Here is a 17,413-nt window from a genome sequence, read left to right as displayed (position 1 = left end):
CCAGCCTGTTCTACAGAGTTCCAGGACACACACAGACACACAGGGACTGACACACACACACACACACACACACACACACACACACACACACACACACACACACACACAAACAAAATCTCAAAAAAAAAAAAAAGTAAAGTTATGCCCTAAAATTCAGTGATAAATACCCCTATAAGCAGAATACTCAAAACTATTTATTTTTATGTTCATGTGTGTGACACATATATGCTGGTGTGTTAAAGGCACATAAATCTATGGATTCATGGCCCATGTGAGTGTGTATGAAGGGCAAAGGAGTGCACCAGGTGTCGTCTTCTATCACTTTCCACCTCATTCCCTTAAGACATGGTCTCCCAATAAAGCTAAAAGCAGCCACTTTGGCTATGCGAGCTGGTGGGTAGCTCCCAGGATACACCTGTCTGTCCTGCAATGATGAGTTTACAGCACGTGTAGCTATGCCTGGCTTCTTATGTAAGTGCTGGAGATTATTATTCAGGTCCTTATACTTGGACAGCAAATAATCTTACTTACTAATCTATGTCCCCAGCCCCATGAACCATTTCTTACCTGTCAGGTCCAGGCATGCACAAGGCTTGGCTTACCTGGTTTGCACAGGGCTGGAGCAGCAGCAGGAGCACTGGCTCTTCCAAATGGCACCACTGGCTCAGCAGGATGGTCCCATCCACTACTGGGAGGCTTCCCCCATGCTGCTGTGCCGTTGTCGACCAGGGCAGAAGGGGAAGATGGCTCTCCCCATGAGTTCTCAGCCTTGGAGTGAACACTGGGCATCTCTCCCCAGCCGGATGAAACTGGGAAAGGAGGAGAGTGCAAGTGAAACCGAAAAGTCAAGCTGTGACTTCCCAGATCAACTTAAGACACTCATCACTTTGTACTGCCAAGGTACCTCTGCCTCTGCAGAAAGTGACAAGGGCAGTCAGTGCCTGGTGTCTGCAAACTCCATATAGTATACATTAGCTCAGAGAGACCAGAAGAGATGACAGCACAGGATACGGCCAGTTTTAAATTGTTTGGTCTCAACATGAATATTATGCCAAATGTGAAAATTGCTAAGTTTCTTACTAACGGTAGTATGGAATTGGTCCCCATGGTACTCTTTATTCTAATAAAATGTAGTAACCCCTGATAAATGCTGATTAATGACAAAAGGACACACACACACACACACACACACACACACACACAGAGTTAAAAGCTCTCTGCTGAGCAACAGTTTAAGCAAACTGTCAACAATAACTGGTAAGTTATCCCAAACAGTTACTGCTGACAACCGCTTACAGTAATTACATGGAAAGCAGTAGCCAAAACTGGGAAGCAGTTTTACAAATTTAAAGTGCAATTAAATGAAAATTCTCACAGCTGATATGTTACTGTGACAATCAGCAGAAAAGTAATGAGTTACCAGCTGAGAGAGTAGTGATTCTCTTGACCTGGCATTGCTCCACGCCATGTCTTCGAAGGCCACAATACAAGATACTAACAGAACAAGTAATTAAGTTAAAACTAGGAATAAATAGTCAGATCACATTAATTAGTTAATCCATTTTTGTAGAGAAAACCCTACACCACACTTGTATGTAGCAAAGGATATGCCAGCTTCACATTTCAAAGCCTGCGGGTAAGTGGAAGCATAATTGCTGACTCGAAAACCAAGCAAACTCTTTTCCTGGGCTAAGCTGACCTCTGGTAAGACTCACAGAGACCTAGGGCCCAGCCTCCAGAAGAAATGTGATAAACTGAAACAGACAGAGTAATTCTGGTGCAAAGCCAGCACCTATAGACAATAATTTTAAACACACAGTATTAAATAATGTTCACTGCTTAAGTGTTATTGCTAGAGCAATCATGACATCTTTTGGTAAAAAAGTTGAATTGATCAGGCAGACCAAACTTTACTCACATTTAAAACATTGATATTAGTCGGGTGTGGTGACGCACGCCTTTAACCTCAGCACTCGGGAGACAGAGGCAGGTGGATCGCTGTGAGTTCGAGGCCAGCCTGGACTACAAAGTGAGTCCAGGACAGCCAAGGCTACACAGAGACACTCTGTCTCGAAAAACAAAACTGATATTAAGTGAAGAAAATTATTCCTCAGGGGCTGGAGGGTGGAGCTTAGTAAAGAGCACACAGCACCCACAGCACCCACGAGACCTGTCCATTTCATCCTGAGCGTCCCAAACTACCACCCACCCAACAGAAACCCAGACAAACAGCCCCTCTGAAATTCCCAAATGCTATCTTTTTTTTTTTTTTTTTTGGCAAAACAGGTTTTTTTTTTTCTTCTTTTGTATGTGTACACTTTTATAGGCTTTCTGGAAACCGCACTGTATTTCCAACTGTGTTACCCATTTATTTTTAAATGAAGGCCCTGAAGTGGGAGCCTGTGTATGACGTTGACAAGCTTTCATGGTTAGGCACCCTTCCCACTTCTGTAGCAAGTCCACCAATCCCCACAGCCCTACAAATACAAGGAAGCAAAATCCCTCTACCCCTAGCTACAAAAAGTACAAATCATTCAAATCGCTTTTGTTAAAAACTATTGCAGTGTTGCTGAACTGGAAGTCCTCCAGCTGGTGACTGGAAGCTAACTTTAGAGTCAGCTTTTAAAACAGCGTCACACTGATTCACACTGAGTAGAGTAAATAAGGTTCCTAGGATGGAGGTCTTGAAGCAAGAACACTGATGGCTTTTGCTACTCCGCTCCCCCTGCCCCCCCCAAAGGGTTCTCTGTGTAACAGCCCTGGCTGTCCTGGACACCCTTTGTAGATCAGGCTGCCTCCAACTCAGAGATCTGCTTGCCTCTGCCTCCGAGTGCTGGGATTAAAGGCCTGCACCACCATTTAAGATCACCAGTCACTGACCTAGGTAGAAGTCAGGCTTTCCCAAGTTGCAGTGTGGTGAAAGTGAAACACGCTTTTCCATGATTAACTCATACAACCTCAGTCTTTATGCTCTGGCTAGGTACCACTGGACGACCCAAATGCAAAGTCAAGCTTGCAGTTAGCCTCAGCCTTTCCCGAGCCAAGCCTCCTGGTGAGCAGCAGGTGACCTAAGGAGTAAGTGCAGACAGCCAGCAGGATGCAGGAGCACTTTTGAATAAGCTTCTCAGCAGAGCTCTTCCTTTGCTTAGACTTCAAGTCTCACAGGGAGCTAATGTTTTACTCTGGCACGACTGTCTACAGGCTCCAGGAGAAATGTGACAAACTGACACTTTAGTGTTGGACAACAACTCAATTTCCATGAGCCCATGAGAGTCACTGATCTTGCTTGGATCAGCTATGTTGCCCTCCGCATGCACCTTTCCCCAACACCAAAACTACTCAGAACACTAAGGTAAAACTACAATACTCAGGGATAAAATCTGTAACAGCCAGAAACGGTGGTGGTGAATGCCTGTAATCCCAACACTGGAGGCTAAGGCAAGAGGATCTCTGCAGGTTCAAGGCCAGCCTCTACTAAAACACAACACACACAATACAGCAAAACCAAGAAATCAAGAGACCCACCCCTCTACCAGCAAAACAAAACCTAGCCCAATCTAGGTCCCAGGGCTGCAGTTTGAGACCCAGCTACACTGAGGACCTGTACCCTGAAGAGTTAATATTTCTATTCACTGCTTCCTGTGTAACTGAAGCTAAGCAGCTGCCCTAGAATACCTATCTCCAAGTATATGAGAAAACCAGGCTGCCTGGCATTCATCAGAATCTGCTTTAACCCCTTAGAAACAAATAAATGCAGAGTCCTTCTGCCAAATAGCATACTGGTTCCGAGGTGATGTAAGAGACTCAGGTTCTGCCAGACAGCCTGACTGACACTCAGGTAATGTCACCAGGAGGAAACACTGTGAAGTGCACTACAGTGCTGTGTGACTCGGCATCCTGTGTCAGTATGGCCTATGAGTGCTCCACAAGCAGTTGGGAATCTGATTAAATGACAGGCACAGGGACATCTCTTCAGGCTATTACCACTGTTAAAACGCTGAAGTGGGGCTGGGGGGTCAGGTCCAAACAAGCCGGTTAGCCAAACTACAAAAACTCTCCTAACAGACATGGGTTTTACTGAGACTCCCAGAAAATGAGTAAAATGTAAGAACAAGGCAAAACTCTCTTGTAGCATTTACCCTTGTAAGACTAAATACACAAAATTATGTTAATAGAGAGGCCATATTTTTCTAAGACAGGGGAGAGTAATACTTTCCTGTTAATGACTAGCAATTTATAAAGCAATTTAAATCTAAACTCTGATATAAACAGAATTACATAAAACCCGGACAGGTCAATAGCAAAGCAGAATACCTACAAAATACCAAGTTTATCAACAGCAAAAATGTGGTCAACCACTAAAAATGACGAACAGCTTTTGTCTGAATGAAAGATCTCAGTAGAGCCATAACAAGCTCATGCTGTGAGCCTGTGCTTGTGCCCCAGCCAGTTTGGCAGTTGCTGTGGCTGTCAGCTAGCAGTGTGTGAAGCCTGTTTGTTCCTTCTCTGGGGTTAAAGAACAGTGCCACCTAATAAGCTTGCAAAGACATGGGCAGGTGGTACACACCTGTGATCCCAGCACTCAGGGAGGCAAAGGCAGGCAGATTGCTGTGATTCAAGGCCAGCCTGGTCTACAAAGTTGAGTCCTGTATAGCCAAGGCTATTTACTACATAGAGGAACTCGCGCGCACGCGCACACACACACTCACACACCAAACAAGCAAGACACAGGTGCTCATTACTTGTGACACTCAAGTGCCTTGCTTTAGGTCTGAGATTTGAATACCACTGGTAACGTGTGGCAAAGTGCAGGCAGCCACTCTCTTCCAGTGGGAGAAGAGAGATTGATATTGTAAGAAAAACACATGACACCATCACCTGCTATACCACACACTAAACTTGACAGTTTCTATACAGACAGAGGCTGACCAGATGGGGGGAAAACAAACAAACAGACAAACATAATTCTTTGTTAATGGTATCTAAATTCACAGCAGCCTCTATGGCACCGCTGTAGCTCTAAGAATATGTGGACTCTACAAGTTGGAGGGGACCCAGGGACTGGGAAGCAAATTCTGCATCTGGAAGGAGTCGTCATAATACTTTTTCTGCTTGTATATTTGGTAGTCATGTGTGCTCTGATAAGATATAGTTATATTGTGAGCTCTTGTAATCCCAACACTGGAAAGACAGGAAGATCCAATCTAGACAAACTGAGAAGCTCCAGGGTTACCACTGTCTCTCTTAGGTGTTCTTTAGGATGACACCTGAGGCTGCCCTTCAGCCTCCATACTCAGGCACACACACATTTACATACGCCTGCACGCACACACGCACATGTATGGTGGGGCACGACTCATCATGCTATGAGAGCCATGATGGCACCCGCTCTTTTTTGAGACAGGGTTTCACTGTGTAATTCTGGCTGTCCTGGAGCTTGCTATGTGGACCAGGTTGGCAACAAAGTTAGAGATTCTCCTGCCTCTGCCTCCCAACCCTGGAATTAAAACCATAGGCCACAACCCTGAGATTGTGGTGGCTATTTTCAAAGATTTACTGATTTATTATGTACACAGTGTCCTGCCTGCACGTCATGCCTCCAGGCCAGAAGAGGGCATCTGATCTCATTACAGATGGTTGTGAGCGATCATGTGTTGTTGAGACTTGAACTCAGAACCTTTGGAAGAGCAACAGGTGCTTTTAACCTCTGAGCCACCTTACAGCCCAATGGTGGCTATTTTTAAATACTAAATTTTCTCAAGAGTACTTTCCATCTTTACCACACACAGATCAAAATTTAGTATTGGCCTCTCTTTTACTACATCGCGTCATTATTTTTTAAAACCAGATTCTTCCAGGTAACTCTGGCTGGCCTTGGACTTTAACTACACATTCAGGTTGGCCTCAAGCTTCTGATCTTTCTGCCTTTTCCTCCTGAGGACTGAGATTAGAGGGATGTGCCGTTATACCACATACTCCATACATTGCATTTTAATTTTCAAATTCCTCCTCCTCTGGCTCTCCTATGTAGATCAGGCTGGCCTCGAACTCACAGAAATCTACCAATCTCTGCCTCTTGAATGCTGGGATTAAAGGCATGCACCACCACGTCTGGCTATTTGAGTTTAATTCCCAGCAACCACATGGTGGTTCACAACCATCTATAATGGGATTTGATGCCCTCTTCTGTCATACATACAAATAGAACACTCAAATAAATAAATATTTTTTTAAAAAAAGATTTGAGTGCTGTGCCGAGTGGTGGTGGCACATGCCTTTAATCTCAGCACTCAGGAGGCAGAGGCAGGCAGATCGCTGTGAGTTCGAGGCCAGCCTGGTCTACAAAGCGAGTCCAGGACAGGCAAGGCTACACAGAGAAACAACAACAACAAACTAAAAAGATTTGAGTGCTTAGAAACAGTCATTTTATCAGTTTACAAAGGAAAAAAAAAAAAAAAAAAAAAAAAAAAAGAGCAACTGGGACCTGAGCTCAGTTCCCAGCACCCATCTCAGGCAGCTTACAATTGGTCTATAACTTCTTCTCCAATGCCTCTGGCTTTTGGGGGCACTGGCACTCATGTGAGCACATACCCACATGTAGACACACACCAACAAATAATTAAACAAACCAGGGACCACACATTCAGATGGCCGAAGCAACAAACAGCTAGTTAATATTAACTGGGTTCAGCAGAAACTGGCCCAGAAATTTTTGCTAGTGTTCAAAGACCCAGTGCTGAGGCCCTCTGGGCTGCGGCAAGAGTGTAAATAGGAACACAGCCCTTCATTCTAGAAGGCATATGGGAAAAAAAAAAAAAAAAAAAAAAAAAAGGCACATGATACCATTGTGTCTACCCTTCAGGCTTCTAGCAGACAGAACTAGTTTTTTCACTAAAAATGCTGATTCACAGGAAAAAAGATGTTCCAGCCGGATATACTTGTGAGTCTGGGTACAATATGTAACTCACACCTTTCACTCAGGAACAAAGAGATACAGACAGATCCATCCAGGATTCCTATGTGGCGAGCGATATTAGAAGGTGCAGTGAGCTGTGGAGTATAAAAACACACCGGGGCAGACTGCAGGGTCGTGACACATAAATGAGCACAGAATGGGCACTCCTTCTATGCAGCTGCTGACTGCTAATGAAAAGCCAGCAGCTGGTCAATTACCAGGCTTCATAATTCTCCATGGCATGGCCTCCCTCATGTCACATACAGACTTCACCTGCTTTGGCCCTCACTGGCCTGTAGGCCCCACAGGGCAGGGCATAGCTGTTTTGCTATCTTCTGTGACTCTAGCATGAACAGAGGGACCTCTCTATTTGCATCCACACTCTTCTCTGCATGCCCCTTTCTACTGGCTCTTAAATGTGCTCAGTTCTGCTACCTGGAGTGTTCTTTGTGGGGCTTGGGACTGAACCCAAGGGCCTTCACCACGTTATCAGGAATGCATTTGTTCACTGAGCTATAGCCCTAGCCTTAGTAATTTTTGTTGACCATAACTACTTATTCAGTTACTCTTCCACAGCTGTATCTTCAGCTTACTCTATGCTGAGACCTCACCTTCCATAGCTAGTGTCATCCCCTCCCAGCTGAACAACCTCTTGCCTCCTGTGCGCAGGAAATGTCGGCAAGAACACTATTTTACCTGTGTCTTGCCCCACTCTGAGCCACTTCTTTGCTTTCCCAGCCACTGTTCCTTTTAAGTGCCCCCGCCCCCCTGCCCCATTATAAGTGGCATTATCCCTCCAGGCTGCCTGTTTTCCTGTGTGGATTCCCATGGAACCAATCTTTGTCTTCTAGTCAGAACAAGTGGCTACAATACGTAAGCCAGTTTTCAAGCCCTGTTGGAAACTTTAATGCGTGTTGGGGCCTCTTCTCAGGCGGCTTATTGCTGTAAGGCCTTCTTTATGATGTCCAACCACTCAACAATTCCTACCTGTTCTTTTCATTTGTCCCTGTACACATCATGGAATGAGAGTGGAGAACACGGAGAGCATGCAACTGTTTCTGGTAACGGTATGGACCAAGGTTGCTGCTGATTGTCCATTCAGCTCTTGCTCAGGAGTCCGACCAAGTACCAGTGGCAGTCAGAGAACAACTGTGGGAGTTGGTTCTTTCTTTCCATTATGTAGGTCCCAGGGGTCAAACTCATGGCAAGGCTTAGAGGCAAGAACCTTTGCCTGTTGAGCCATCTTGAGGCCACTTAAGCCAGTCAACCAGCACTCAGGACCTACTCTAATGGCCTCTGTAATCCTCTACCAAGGCACACGTGGAAGGGACACTCTCTTGTACACTGGCTCAGAATGACCATGAAGAAATCTTAAAGATGCCTAGGTGGAAGACTTCTTCCTCTTGTCTTTTATGGTACATTGAAACTCAGGGGGAAGCCTAGAGAGATGGGTCAGTGGGTAAAGTGGCTGCCATACAAACAAGAGCACTATAGTTTAGGCCTTCACATAATCCCAGGGCTCAGGAGCTAGAGAAGGAATCCAGGGAGCAAGCTGTCTAGGGGACTACTTGAATATATAATAAGGTGGAATGTGATTGAAAAAGACACCTCTGACCTCTACAATAATATAAATGTACACCCACCCACTCACATGTCCACATACATACGAACACTCATATACACACAAGTGTACTACACATACACCCCCAAAAGTCTCCAACAACCCCAAATCCCCAAGAAACAGGAAGGAAAAGCTAAAACCAGTAGCAGGCCTCTACACCTGGGACCTACTGACAGTCCTCAGGACAGAGTAGCTTTACCAAAAAGCAACCAGGCCTTAAGCCTGATCCGACAGGAACACGTGGCATGGCTCAGAGTGCAGCTATGGGATGAGGGGTTGCAGTCTCTGCCAACTGCACAGCATGGCACATACTTACAGCAAGGACACAGCTTTGGGTACAGCCTCCTGAAGTTCACAAGACCACTAAAAACACCAGAAATTATACCTACAGGAAAGCACTGTAGCAAATGAGAAAAACTGCTGCAGAATGGGTAGACAGACAAAAGTAACCTCAGTCAGTTGCTCAAGTTCTGCAGTATTGTCTCAAGGACAGAAGTTTAAATGCCAACTACAGAAACGAGGCTGACTCAGGGCCTGGCTGACTAAGGAAGAAGACCGCAAGGCAAGGAAGTCAATCTGTGCCACAAGTTGGACACTATTCCCTTCCACATACAGGGAGCGCTGGGATTTGCTGAGTACAGTTCTCATGAGGCACTAGGGTGACTTCATGCCTGGAGCACAGTACTTTGTACCATGGACCAATATACCAGTTAGACATCTAGGGCTCCCACTGCTTCTCCAAAGTGCACCTGCTCTACCTCTGTCACCCATGCTTTAACACTGGGCTCTAGTTCTCTCACAACTACTCAAGCTGTCTGTGGCACTGGTTGAATTATCCCAGCATCAGCCAGGCGTGGTGGCGCACGCCTTTAATCCCAGCACTCGAGAGGCAGAGGCAGGCGGATCGCTGTGAGTTCGAGGCCAGCCTGGTCTACAAAGCTAGTCTAGGACAGCCAAGGCTACACAGAGAAACCTTGTCTCAAAAAACCACACACACACACACGCACACACACACTAAAAAAACAAAAAACAAACAAAAATAGACAAAAAATAATAGTAATTTAAAAAAAAAAAAAAAAAAAAAAAAAAAAAAAAAGAATTATCCCAGCATCTTCTTTTCCACTTTTTTTGTTTTTGTTTTGTTTTTCGAGACAGGGTTTCTCTGTGTAGCCTTGGCTGTCCTGGACTCGTTTTGTAGACCAGGCTGGCCCGGAACTCAGAGCAATCCGCCTGCCTCTGCCTCCCGAGTGCTAGGATTACAGGCGTGCGCCAACACACCTGGCTTCTTTTCCACTTTCACAGAGCAGAAATTCCACACTTAAGTCTCAGTCTGATTTCGCACCCACACCCACGCCCAGCACAATTTGTCTCTCAAATGAAATAAAAATATGACTTCTATAATGACTCTCATATTTTACAGACTTTTTTTTTTTTTTTTTTTCATTTTTAGGGTAGAACTTTAAAATTACCACTGAAGCAGCTTTGCTGCAGATTCATTAGATTAAATCAGTCTCTGGGACCGATCGCCCACCCCAAACAAGTGCCAAGGCGATTTAAGTCAGGGCTGAGAACTACTTGGCTTATCCAGTAATAATGACATCTTGCATACGAACACACATTAACAAAAGGGGTCCCAGGCTTCCCTGAAGGGGATGATGCTTCCTTCCCCCCAAATATCATCAGTGCTGGCCCTGTCATGCAAAGTTACATGATATTATGGGGCAGACCCAAACTATTTGCATAGAACAGGGCAGAAAAATGAGCTTGCACCGTACTGGGGAGATGACTGCAACCAAGAAAAACTTCATCAACTGCGAAAAGGTCAAGTGAATGCACAGAACCACTAAGAGGTGATGTAGGCAGACAGGAAGACCACAGCTGCATGGCAGAAAGACTTCAAAGTCGCTCCTATAGAAGAATGTCAACTGCCCAACTGTTCCGTAACTGATAAGGAACCCAGGTAAGCGGAGGATAGCACAGTAAAATATAAGCTCAAAGCAAAATTAGCCTGTGGTTGTTAGATGATGAAAAGGACCAAACTGGTTGGAGCATACCCAGCATTTCTTTTCCCTGGGAAACTGCTAGAGAAATTTGCTTTGTTCCTTCCCTTGGAAAACAGCTATACTTAGTGATTTGCCAGGAGAGTGCCAGTCCAAGGAATCACACATACACATAGAGTACACGCCAGTGGTATGACCAGAGGGCCCCCAGCATACCTGGCCCAAGCAGTGGTGACCGATTCAGCTGAGTGCCAGCCTGGTGTGAAGGCGGCGTCTCGGCCCGGTGTGCAGTGCTGCTCGAGGTGGGGGTCGTGGGGGTGGCAGGGGTTGTGGTACTGCTCTGGATGACTGGATTGTTTCTGTCCCACATGTTTACAGTTTTATTGTTGTAGGTGCTTGGGTCCCCCCAAGCTGAGGTACCGTCATCAATTTCCATTTTGCGTCGGATGGAGGGTGGGGAAGGCTCCTCCCAGCCAGTCGCCTCACTGTCCTTCTGCCTGACTGGCAGTGGCCCCCCAATCCACCCTGTCCCTGTTTGCTTAACAGAAGCAGCTCCTCCCCAGTTACTCACATTGTTGTCTTGGGGCTTGTGAGCCCAGTTCTGCTGGGGGCCAGGCTTGAGAGACTCCCCCCAGTTTGTACCTGGATTCACCTTAGCATTTGTGCCACTGCCCCAGCCACTGGTCCCACATCTTGTGGCATCATTCCAACTAGACCCTGACCTATTACCATCAGCATCCCATCCAGATCCATTTTTCTTCCCATCCCCTAGATGTCCAAGGGCAGATGATGAATCTGCCCAGTCTCCTGCTCCTGTGCTCCAAGCTGGGTTTGCTCTTTGTCCATCTCCCCAGTTTTGGGATTTGGGTTTCTGAGGCTCACCCCAGGTGGGTGATTTGTCCTCCTGGTTTACGGTCCCACTCCAAGCATGGCCACTCTTGGTGGCAGCAGCATTGTTAACAGCAGTAGAGCTTATCGAGTCCCCCCAAACTCCTGGGCCACTTGGCGCTTTGTTGTTGCTGTCTCCCCAGCTTGTGTTTGCTGGCACGGCGGCAGGTGGTGAGCTGACCCAGCCCGACACTGAAGAGGTATGTGTACTGTTCATGCTGGACCCATCACCCTTCCCCCCTGAGTCTGAAGGCTGAGTAGCTGCACTACCCCAGGCCTCTGTCCCATTGTCATTTTTCCTTTCAGACCTAGGGGACTCTTCAAATTCCCAGGCAGTGTTTTGCTTCACAGGAGTCTGTCCCCAACCAGTATTAGACAGAACTCTTGGGTCAAGATCATTCCTTGGCAACTGGATGTGCCCTGGGTCTATAACCCCTTTGTCTCGTCTCCTGCCCTCTCCTGCTCCTTCCCTCCCAGTGCTTCCTTCATTGTGAGTGCCAGACCCGTCGCTGCTTCCTTCACTTGCTGTAGTTCCAGAAGATGCGGCTTTGGCCCATGAGTTCATGTGTTCACTGCCAGGCTGCAAGGCAGGTGTCTGGCTGGCAGCACTGGGACTGTCCCACCCTGTTGATCCTTTCCCATTGATGTCACTACTGGAATGCTGGTTTGGGGGCTTCCCCCACTCCCCATTCACACCATTAGAAGAACTTCGGTTGGGGTGGCCCCAAGCTCCTGAATGGATATTACTAATGCCATTGTTGCCACTACCCCTTCCCCAGGCAAGGATGCCAGGACCTGTAGGAGGCCCCGAGTCCCAGGCACTCCCTCCATTCCCTTCCTTTTGCACAGCACTGCTGGATCCATTCTGTTTAGCACTTAATGCTGAGTTCACAGTGTCTCCATTCCCCTGACTGAACCCAGAGTTGTTATTTCCTGTGGCAGGGTTACCAGGGGACAGTCCCCACACAGAACTGCCCATTCCTTCCCCACCACTCCCACTGCCTTGAGAGACTGATGATCCGTTAGCACCAGGAAGGCCTTGCAGGTGGGGCGGGATGATGGCCCCCATACCAACAGCCATGCCCCAGTTTGGCAGTCCATTTGTCTGCATTGCATTGATAGGGTTTGGTGAAGAGTTCATGGGGTTAGTGTTATTTGGTCCATCAGTGTTAAGGTTCTGAGGTTGTACGCTGAAAGACACATTCTGAGAAGCGGATGTCTGTGGTTCTGTGCTCTCTTGGGGCAGCAAGTTTCCCCAGGCACCTAGGGTGCCCACTGGGTTCCCATTCTGGCTGCCCATATTCTGACCTATGGCACTGACTGGACTGCAAATACTGGAAGGGTTGCCTGTTGCCACAGTTCCTTCATGCCCAAGTACAGGCCAGGCAGCTGGGTTGGCATTAGGATTAAGGTTGAGATTAATGCCCGCATTGGAGTTGGAAGCACCCCAACAATTTTGACTTCTCCCATCTCCAATCATGTTGTCCATTTTTCCATCTCCACCACCAACAGAGCAGTGAGCCAGGCCAGAGCTGGAGCCCGTGGCTACACCCCACACCCTGGCCATGCCTCCACTCCCACTGGCTCCCCCTGCCCCAAGGGCACTCTGAGCAGAAGGACTTTGGATGAGTGCGCCATTGGTGCCATTATTGCCGTTTGTCTTCGTGGGGTGTCCTGGGAAGCTGCCCTGGGCGCTCCCTGTAGCCATGCTACTCTTCTCTGAGCCACAGTTGGAGGCAGAGTCAGTGTCTGTAGGACATTCTGAGGCAGAGTCAGTCTCTGTTACTGGGATGGACGGCCACACCTCCTGGTCAGTCCTGTCTATTATCGCTTTATCCCAGCTGCAGTTGGCATCACTTCTGTAAGAGGGCTGCTGTCCCCAGTGGGGATCTTCATAATGATCTGCCAATCCACTGTGACCAAGATCTGAGAAAAGAGGAAACAGAACTCAGAATTAGATTCTCCTCCCATTGCCAACAAACCAATGAAGAACTAGTTTTGGGAGGAAAACTAGCTTTTTATCTCAAGTTCTCAATTCTGAATGGCGAATTCTAAGATACAGCCTTAAAGGGGCTGTGGGTGCTGCTCAGTTATAGAGCACTTGCCTAGCGCAGGTAAATTCCTGGGTTTCATCTAGCACTATAAGAAAAACTCCAAACAAACAAATAAACCCCATAGAACTCTGCATGTTTTCTTAACAGCTATATTGATGACATCATGCTGCTTGGACTACGTATACAGGAGGTAACAACCAAAATTCAAGAACCTTCTATCTCGGTGAGATTCTTAGGAATCTAATAGTGTGGGGGCATGCAGAGATATTTCTTCTAAGTGAAGGTTAAGTTATTCCACCTGGCCCCTCCCACCACCAAGAAAGAAGCACAAAATTTACCAGGCCTGTTTGGATTCTAGAAACAACGCATTCCTCATTTGGACGTGTTACTCTGGCCCATATACTAAGTGACTTGGAAAGCTGCTAGCTTTGAGCGTTGCCTGCACAGGAAAAGACTTTTTCTTTTTCTTTTTTGCGATTTTTCAAGACGGAGTTTCTCTTGTAGACCAGGCTGGCCTTGGACTCACAGCGATCCGCCTACCTCTACCTCCCCAAGTGCTGGGATTAAAGGAGTGTGCCACCATGCCCGACTTGGAGAAGACTTTTCAACATGTCCAGGCTGCTGTGAAGGCTGCTCTATACTTGGACTATATGATCCATCAGACCTGATGGTCCCTGAGGTGTCAGTGGCAGATAGGGATGCTGTTTGGAGCCTTTGGCAGGCCCCTATATGTGAATCACAGAGGAGACATTTGGGATTTTGAAGCAATGCTCTACCCTCAGCTGCAGGCAACTATTCTCCCTTTGAAAGACAGCTCTTGGACTGCTATTGGGCCTTAGTGGAAACTGAACATTTGACAGTGGGCCATTAAGTTACCATGCAACTTGAACTGCCCGTAATGAGCTGGGTGTTATCTGACCCACCAAGTCATAAAGGAGACGTGTACAGCAGCAATCCACTATCAAATGGAAGACAGCCCTGAGCCCCAGATGCGACAACATTATCCAGTGTTACCAGGAGCAGGCTGGTGGCAGGTTGATTACACTGGAACACTTCTGTGGAAAGGGCAACACTTTGTCCTAACCAGAGAAGATACTTACTCTGCTTACAGACTTGCCTTTCCTGCATCCAATGCTTCTGTCAAAACAACTGTCTGTGAACTTACAGAGTGCCTCACCCATCATCATGTCATTCCACATAGTATTGCTTCGGACCAAGGAATTATTTCATAGCCAGAGAGTGCAACAGGGGACCCATGATCATGGAACCCACTGGTCTCACCATGTTCCCCACAGTCCTGAGGCAGCTGGCTTGATAGAAACATAGAACGGCCTTTCGAAGACACAGGCACAGTGCCCATTAGGTGGCAGCAGCCGAGGGCTGGGGCAGCGCTCTCTAGGAGGTGGTACATGCTCTGCATCAGTCTCCAATATCTCGTACAGTTTTCCCCAGAGCCAGGCTCCACACGTTCAGAAATCAAGGGGTGGTAAAGGGAAGTCCCACTCACTATCACTAGCCATCCACTAGGAAAATGTTGTTTCCTGTTCCCACGCCTTAAGTTCTGCTCGTCTAGAAGTTTTGGTTCCAGAGATGGGGGTGCTTCTGCCAGGAGCCATACAAACATTCCAATCAACTGGAAGTTCAAATGTCCCCCTGGCCACTTTGGGATTCTGATGCCCTTAAGTCAATAGGCTAAGAAAGGACTAACAGTGTCATGAGGATTTATTGATCCAGATTACTAAAGAGAAATTGAATTGCTTCTCTACAGTGGAGGTAAGAAAGATTATGTCTGGAGTTCAGAAGATCCTTTAAGGCGTTTCCTGGTGCTACCATGTTCTACAACAGCCTAATGCAGGCAGGATAACAAAGGACACAGACACTTCAGGAATCGAGGTATGGGTTTTCTCTTTCAGGAAAGGAACCAGGACCTGCTGAGGTGCTTCCTGAGGGGAGAGGAAATGCAGAATGGGAAGGGGAGGAAGGCAGTTATAAATAGTAACTAAGGCTACGTGACCAGCTACAAAAACAAGAATTATAACTGAAGAATGTTTCTGTCATATTTTGTTAAGAATGTGTTTCTTTTCCTCAATTTCTTAATGTACTAAAGCATCAATTAAAATAATATCAGTGGTCATCATATTTAAGTTTTGAGATACTAAAACAATGTCCTTCAAGGGACATTGCTGCCTCTTCTAAAATTTCTCATGTGTTTGTGGTTCTACGAGGGATAGTTTATTATGGCAGGTGTAATTATGACCTAGTTAAATATATAATGCATTTGTGATCATATGTGGGATAGTTGTATCAAGGTAGGCATAATTATGACTGGGCTGTTGTTTTCATATGGAAATTTAAGTATGACATGAGATATGACTGTGTGCTTGTGATGGCTGTTCTTGGTTGTTAACATAGTGCGCATGGACTTAACTACAATCCAAGCAGGTGGGCACACCTGTGAGGGATTTTTTTCTTAATTAAATCATTTGAAATGTGAAGAATCACTTTTAGTCTGGGTTCTTTTAAGGTAGGAATATCCATCTTCAATCTGGGCCACTTCTGTGTGTAGCCTATATAAAGGAGATTGGAGAAGTTAGTTTGCTCTCTTTGCTTGCTCGTCCATCCCTTCCCTGGCACTGGAGCTTACTTCTTTAGGATTCTGCTGCGTACAGCAGACCAGCTGAGACATCCAGCCTGTGGACTCAACAACCACTGGAATGGTGGACCCTCCACTGGCAGACAGCCAATGCTGCATTAGGTTCCAATACATTCCACACAATACTTTTCATTCTGTAAGTTCTGTGCTTCTAGAGAACCTTGACTAATGTGCTCTCCTAATTTCGATGGCGCTCACAGAAAGTCAAGGCCACGTGAAGAACTATCACAATCACTGGAAAGGACACACTGTGGCCAATATCAACCTTTGGAAACAGAGCTTTATTGCCTAACATAAAAGTAACATAGCTGGGAGTAGTGGGGCATGCCTGGAATCTCAGCATCTGGGTCCTCAGGCCATTTCAGGTTGTCCTGTGTAGCACAAGGACACACACACACACTTCTCTCTCTCTCTCTCTCTCTCTCTCTCTCTCTCTCTCTCTGTGTGTGTGTGTGTGTGTGTTTCTCTGTCTCTCCCCTGCCCTAAGAATTATTTATTTACCTATATAAGTATTTTGCCTGCATGTGTGTATGTGCCCCACATGTGTCTATGGAGGGTGTCTGGTCCTCTGAAAGTGGAATTATGGATAGCTGTGACCTGCCAAGTGGGTGCTGCTGGAACTCTTAACTCCAGTCTTCTGCAAGAAGAACAAGTGCTCTTAAGCACGGAGTCATCTCTCCAGTTACACACAGAGGCTAAAATCTACCTATCCAATATGCATCAGGTCTGAGAGTTGACAAGTGAGAATCTTCACATCTTTCAGACATCACACACTTAATAGTACTCTGAAGAATTTCCATACATGCCAGCTTAAGTGAGCCTCAAAAACAAATTTTGTCCATTTTGCACATAGAGAAAGGTAAAGGAGGTGGTGGGGTGACTAGCTAAAGTCGGGACTCCTAAGTAGTGAGGAACTGAGGAACCAAAACATGTGCTTCAAAACAAGACTCTCCTCCTAGCTACCACACATCAACACATTCCCCTAATTAAAAAAAAAAAAAAAAAAAAAGCCAGGCAATGGTGGCACACACCTTTAATCCGAGCACATGGGAGGCAGAGGCAGGTGGATCGCTGTGAGTTCGAGGCCAGCCTGGTCTACAAAGTGAGTCCAGGACAGCCAAGGCTACACAGAGAAACCCTGTCTCAAAAAACCAAAACCAAACCAAATAAAAACAAAAACGCAAAGATAAATGAGATTCAAATGTAATGCTAAATTCTCACTGATTCTTCTGATTAAATGGC

General features: G+C 46.4%; 1 protein-coding gene across 6 annotated transcripts in view; it reads right to left on the bottom strand.

Moving 5' to 3' along the window:
- Window positions 1-17,413, bottom strand: part of Tnrc6c (trinucleotide repeat containing adaptor 6C) — a 114,632-nt gene that overhangs the window by 40,122 nt on the left and 57,097 nt on the right. For all 6 annotated transcript variants that reach the window (XR_007832044.1, XM_051159123.1, XM_051159124.1 and 3 more), the window contains exons 5-6: window positions 10,793-13,390; window positions 603-809 (exon numbers count right to left, since the gene is read on the bottom strand). Coding sequence is in view for 5 of the 6 variants with exons in the window: in XM_051159123.1 (XP_051015080.1) it covers window positions 603-809; window positions 10,793-13,390 (2,805 nt within the window). In the remaining variant the exon portion in view is untranslated. The remainder of the gene's footprint in view (window positions 1-602; window positions 810-10,792; window positions 13,391-17,413) is intronic.

The sequence above is a fragment of the Acomys russatus genome, chromosome 16, assembly GCF_903995435.1.
Source record: "Acomys russatus chromosome 16, mAcoRus1.1, whole genome shotgun sequence".
Lineage (NCBI taxonomy): Eukaryota > Metazoa > Chordata > Mammalia > Rodentia > Muridae > Acomys > Acomys russatus.
This window is presented reverse-complemented; position numbering and strand designations above follow the sequence as displayed.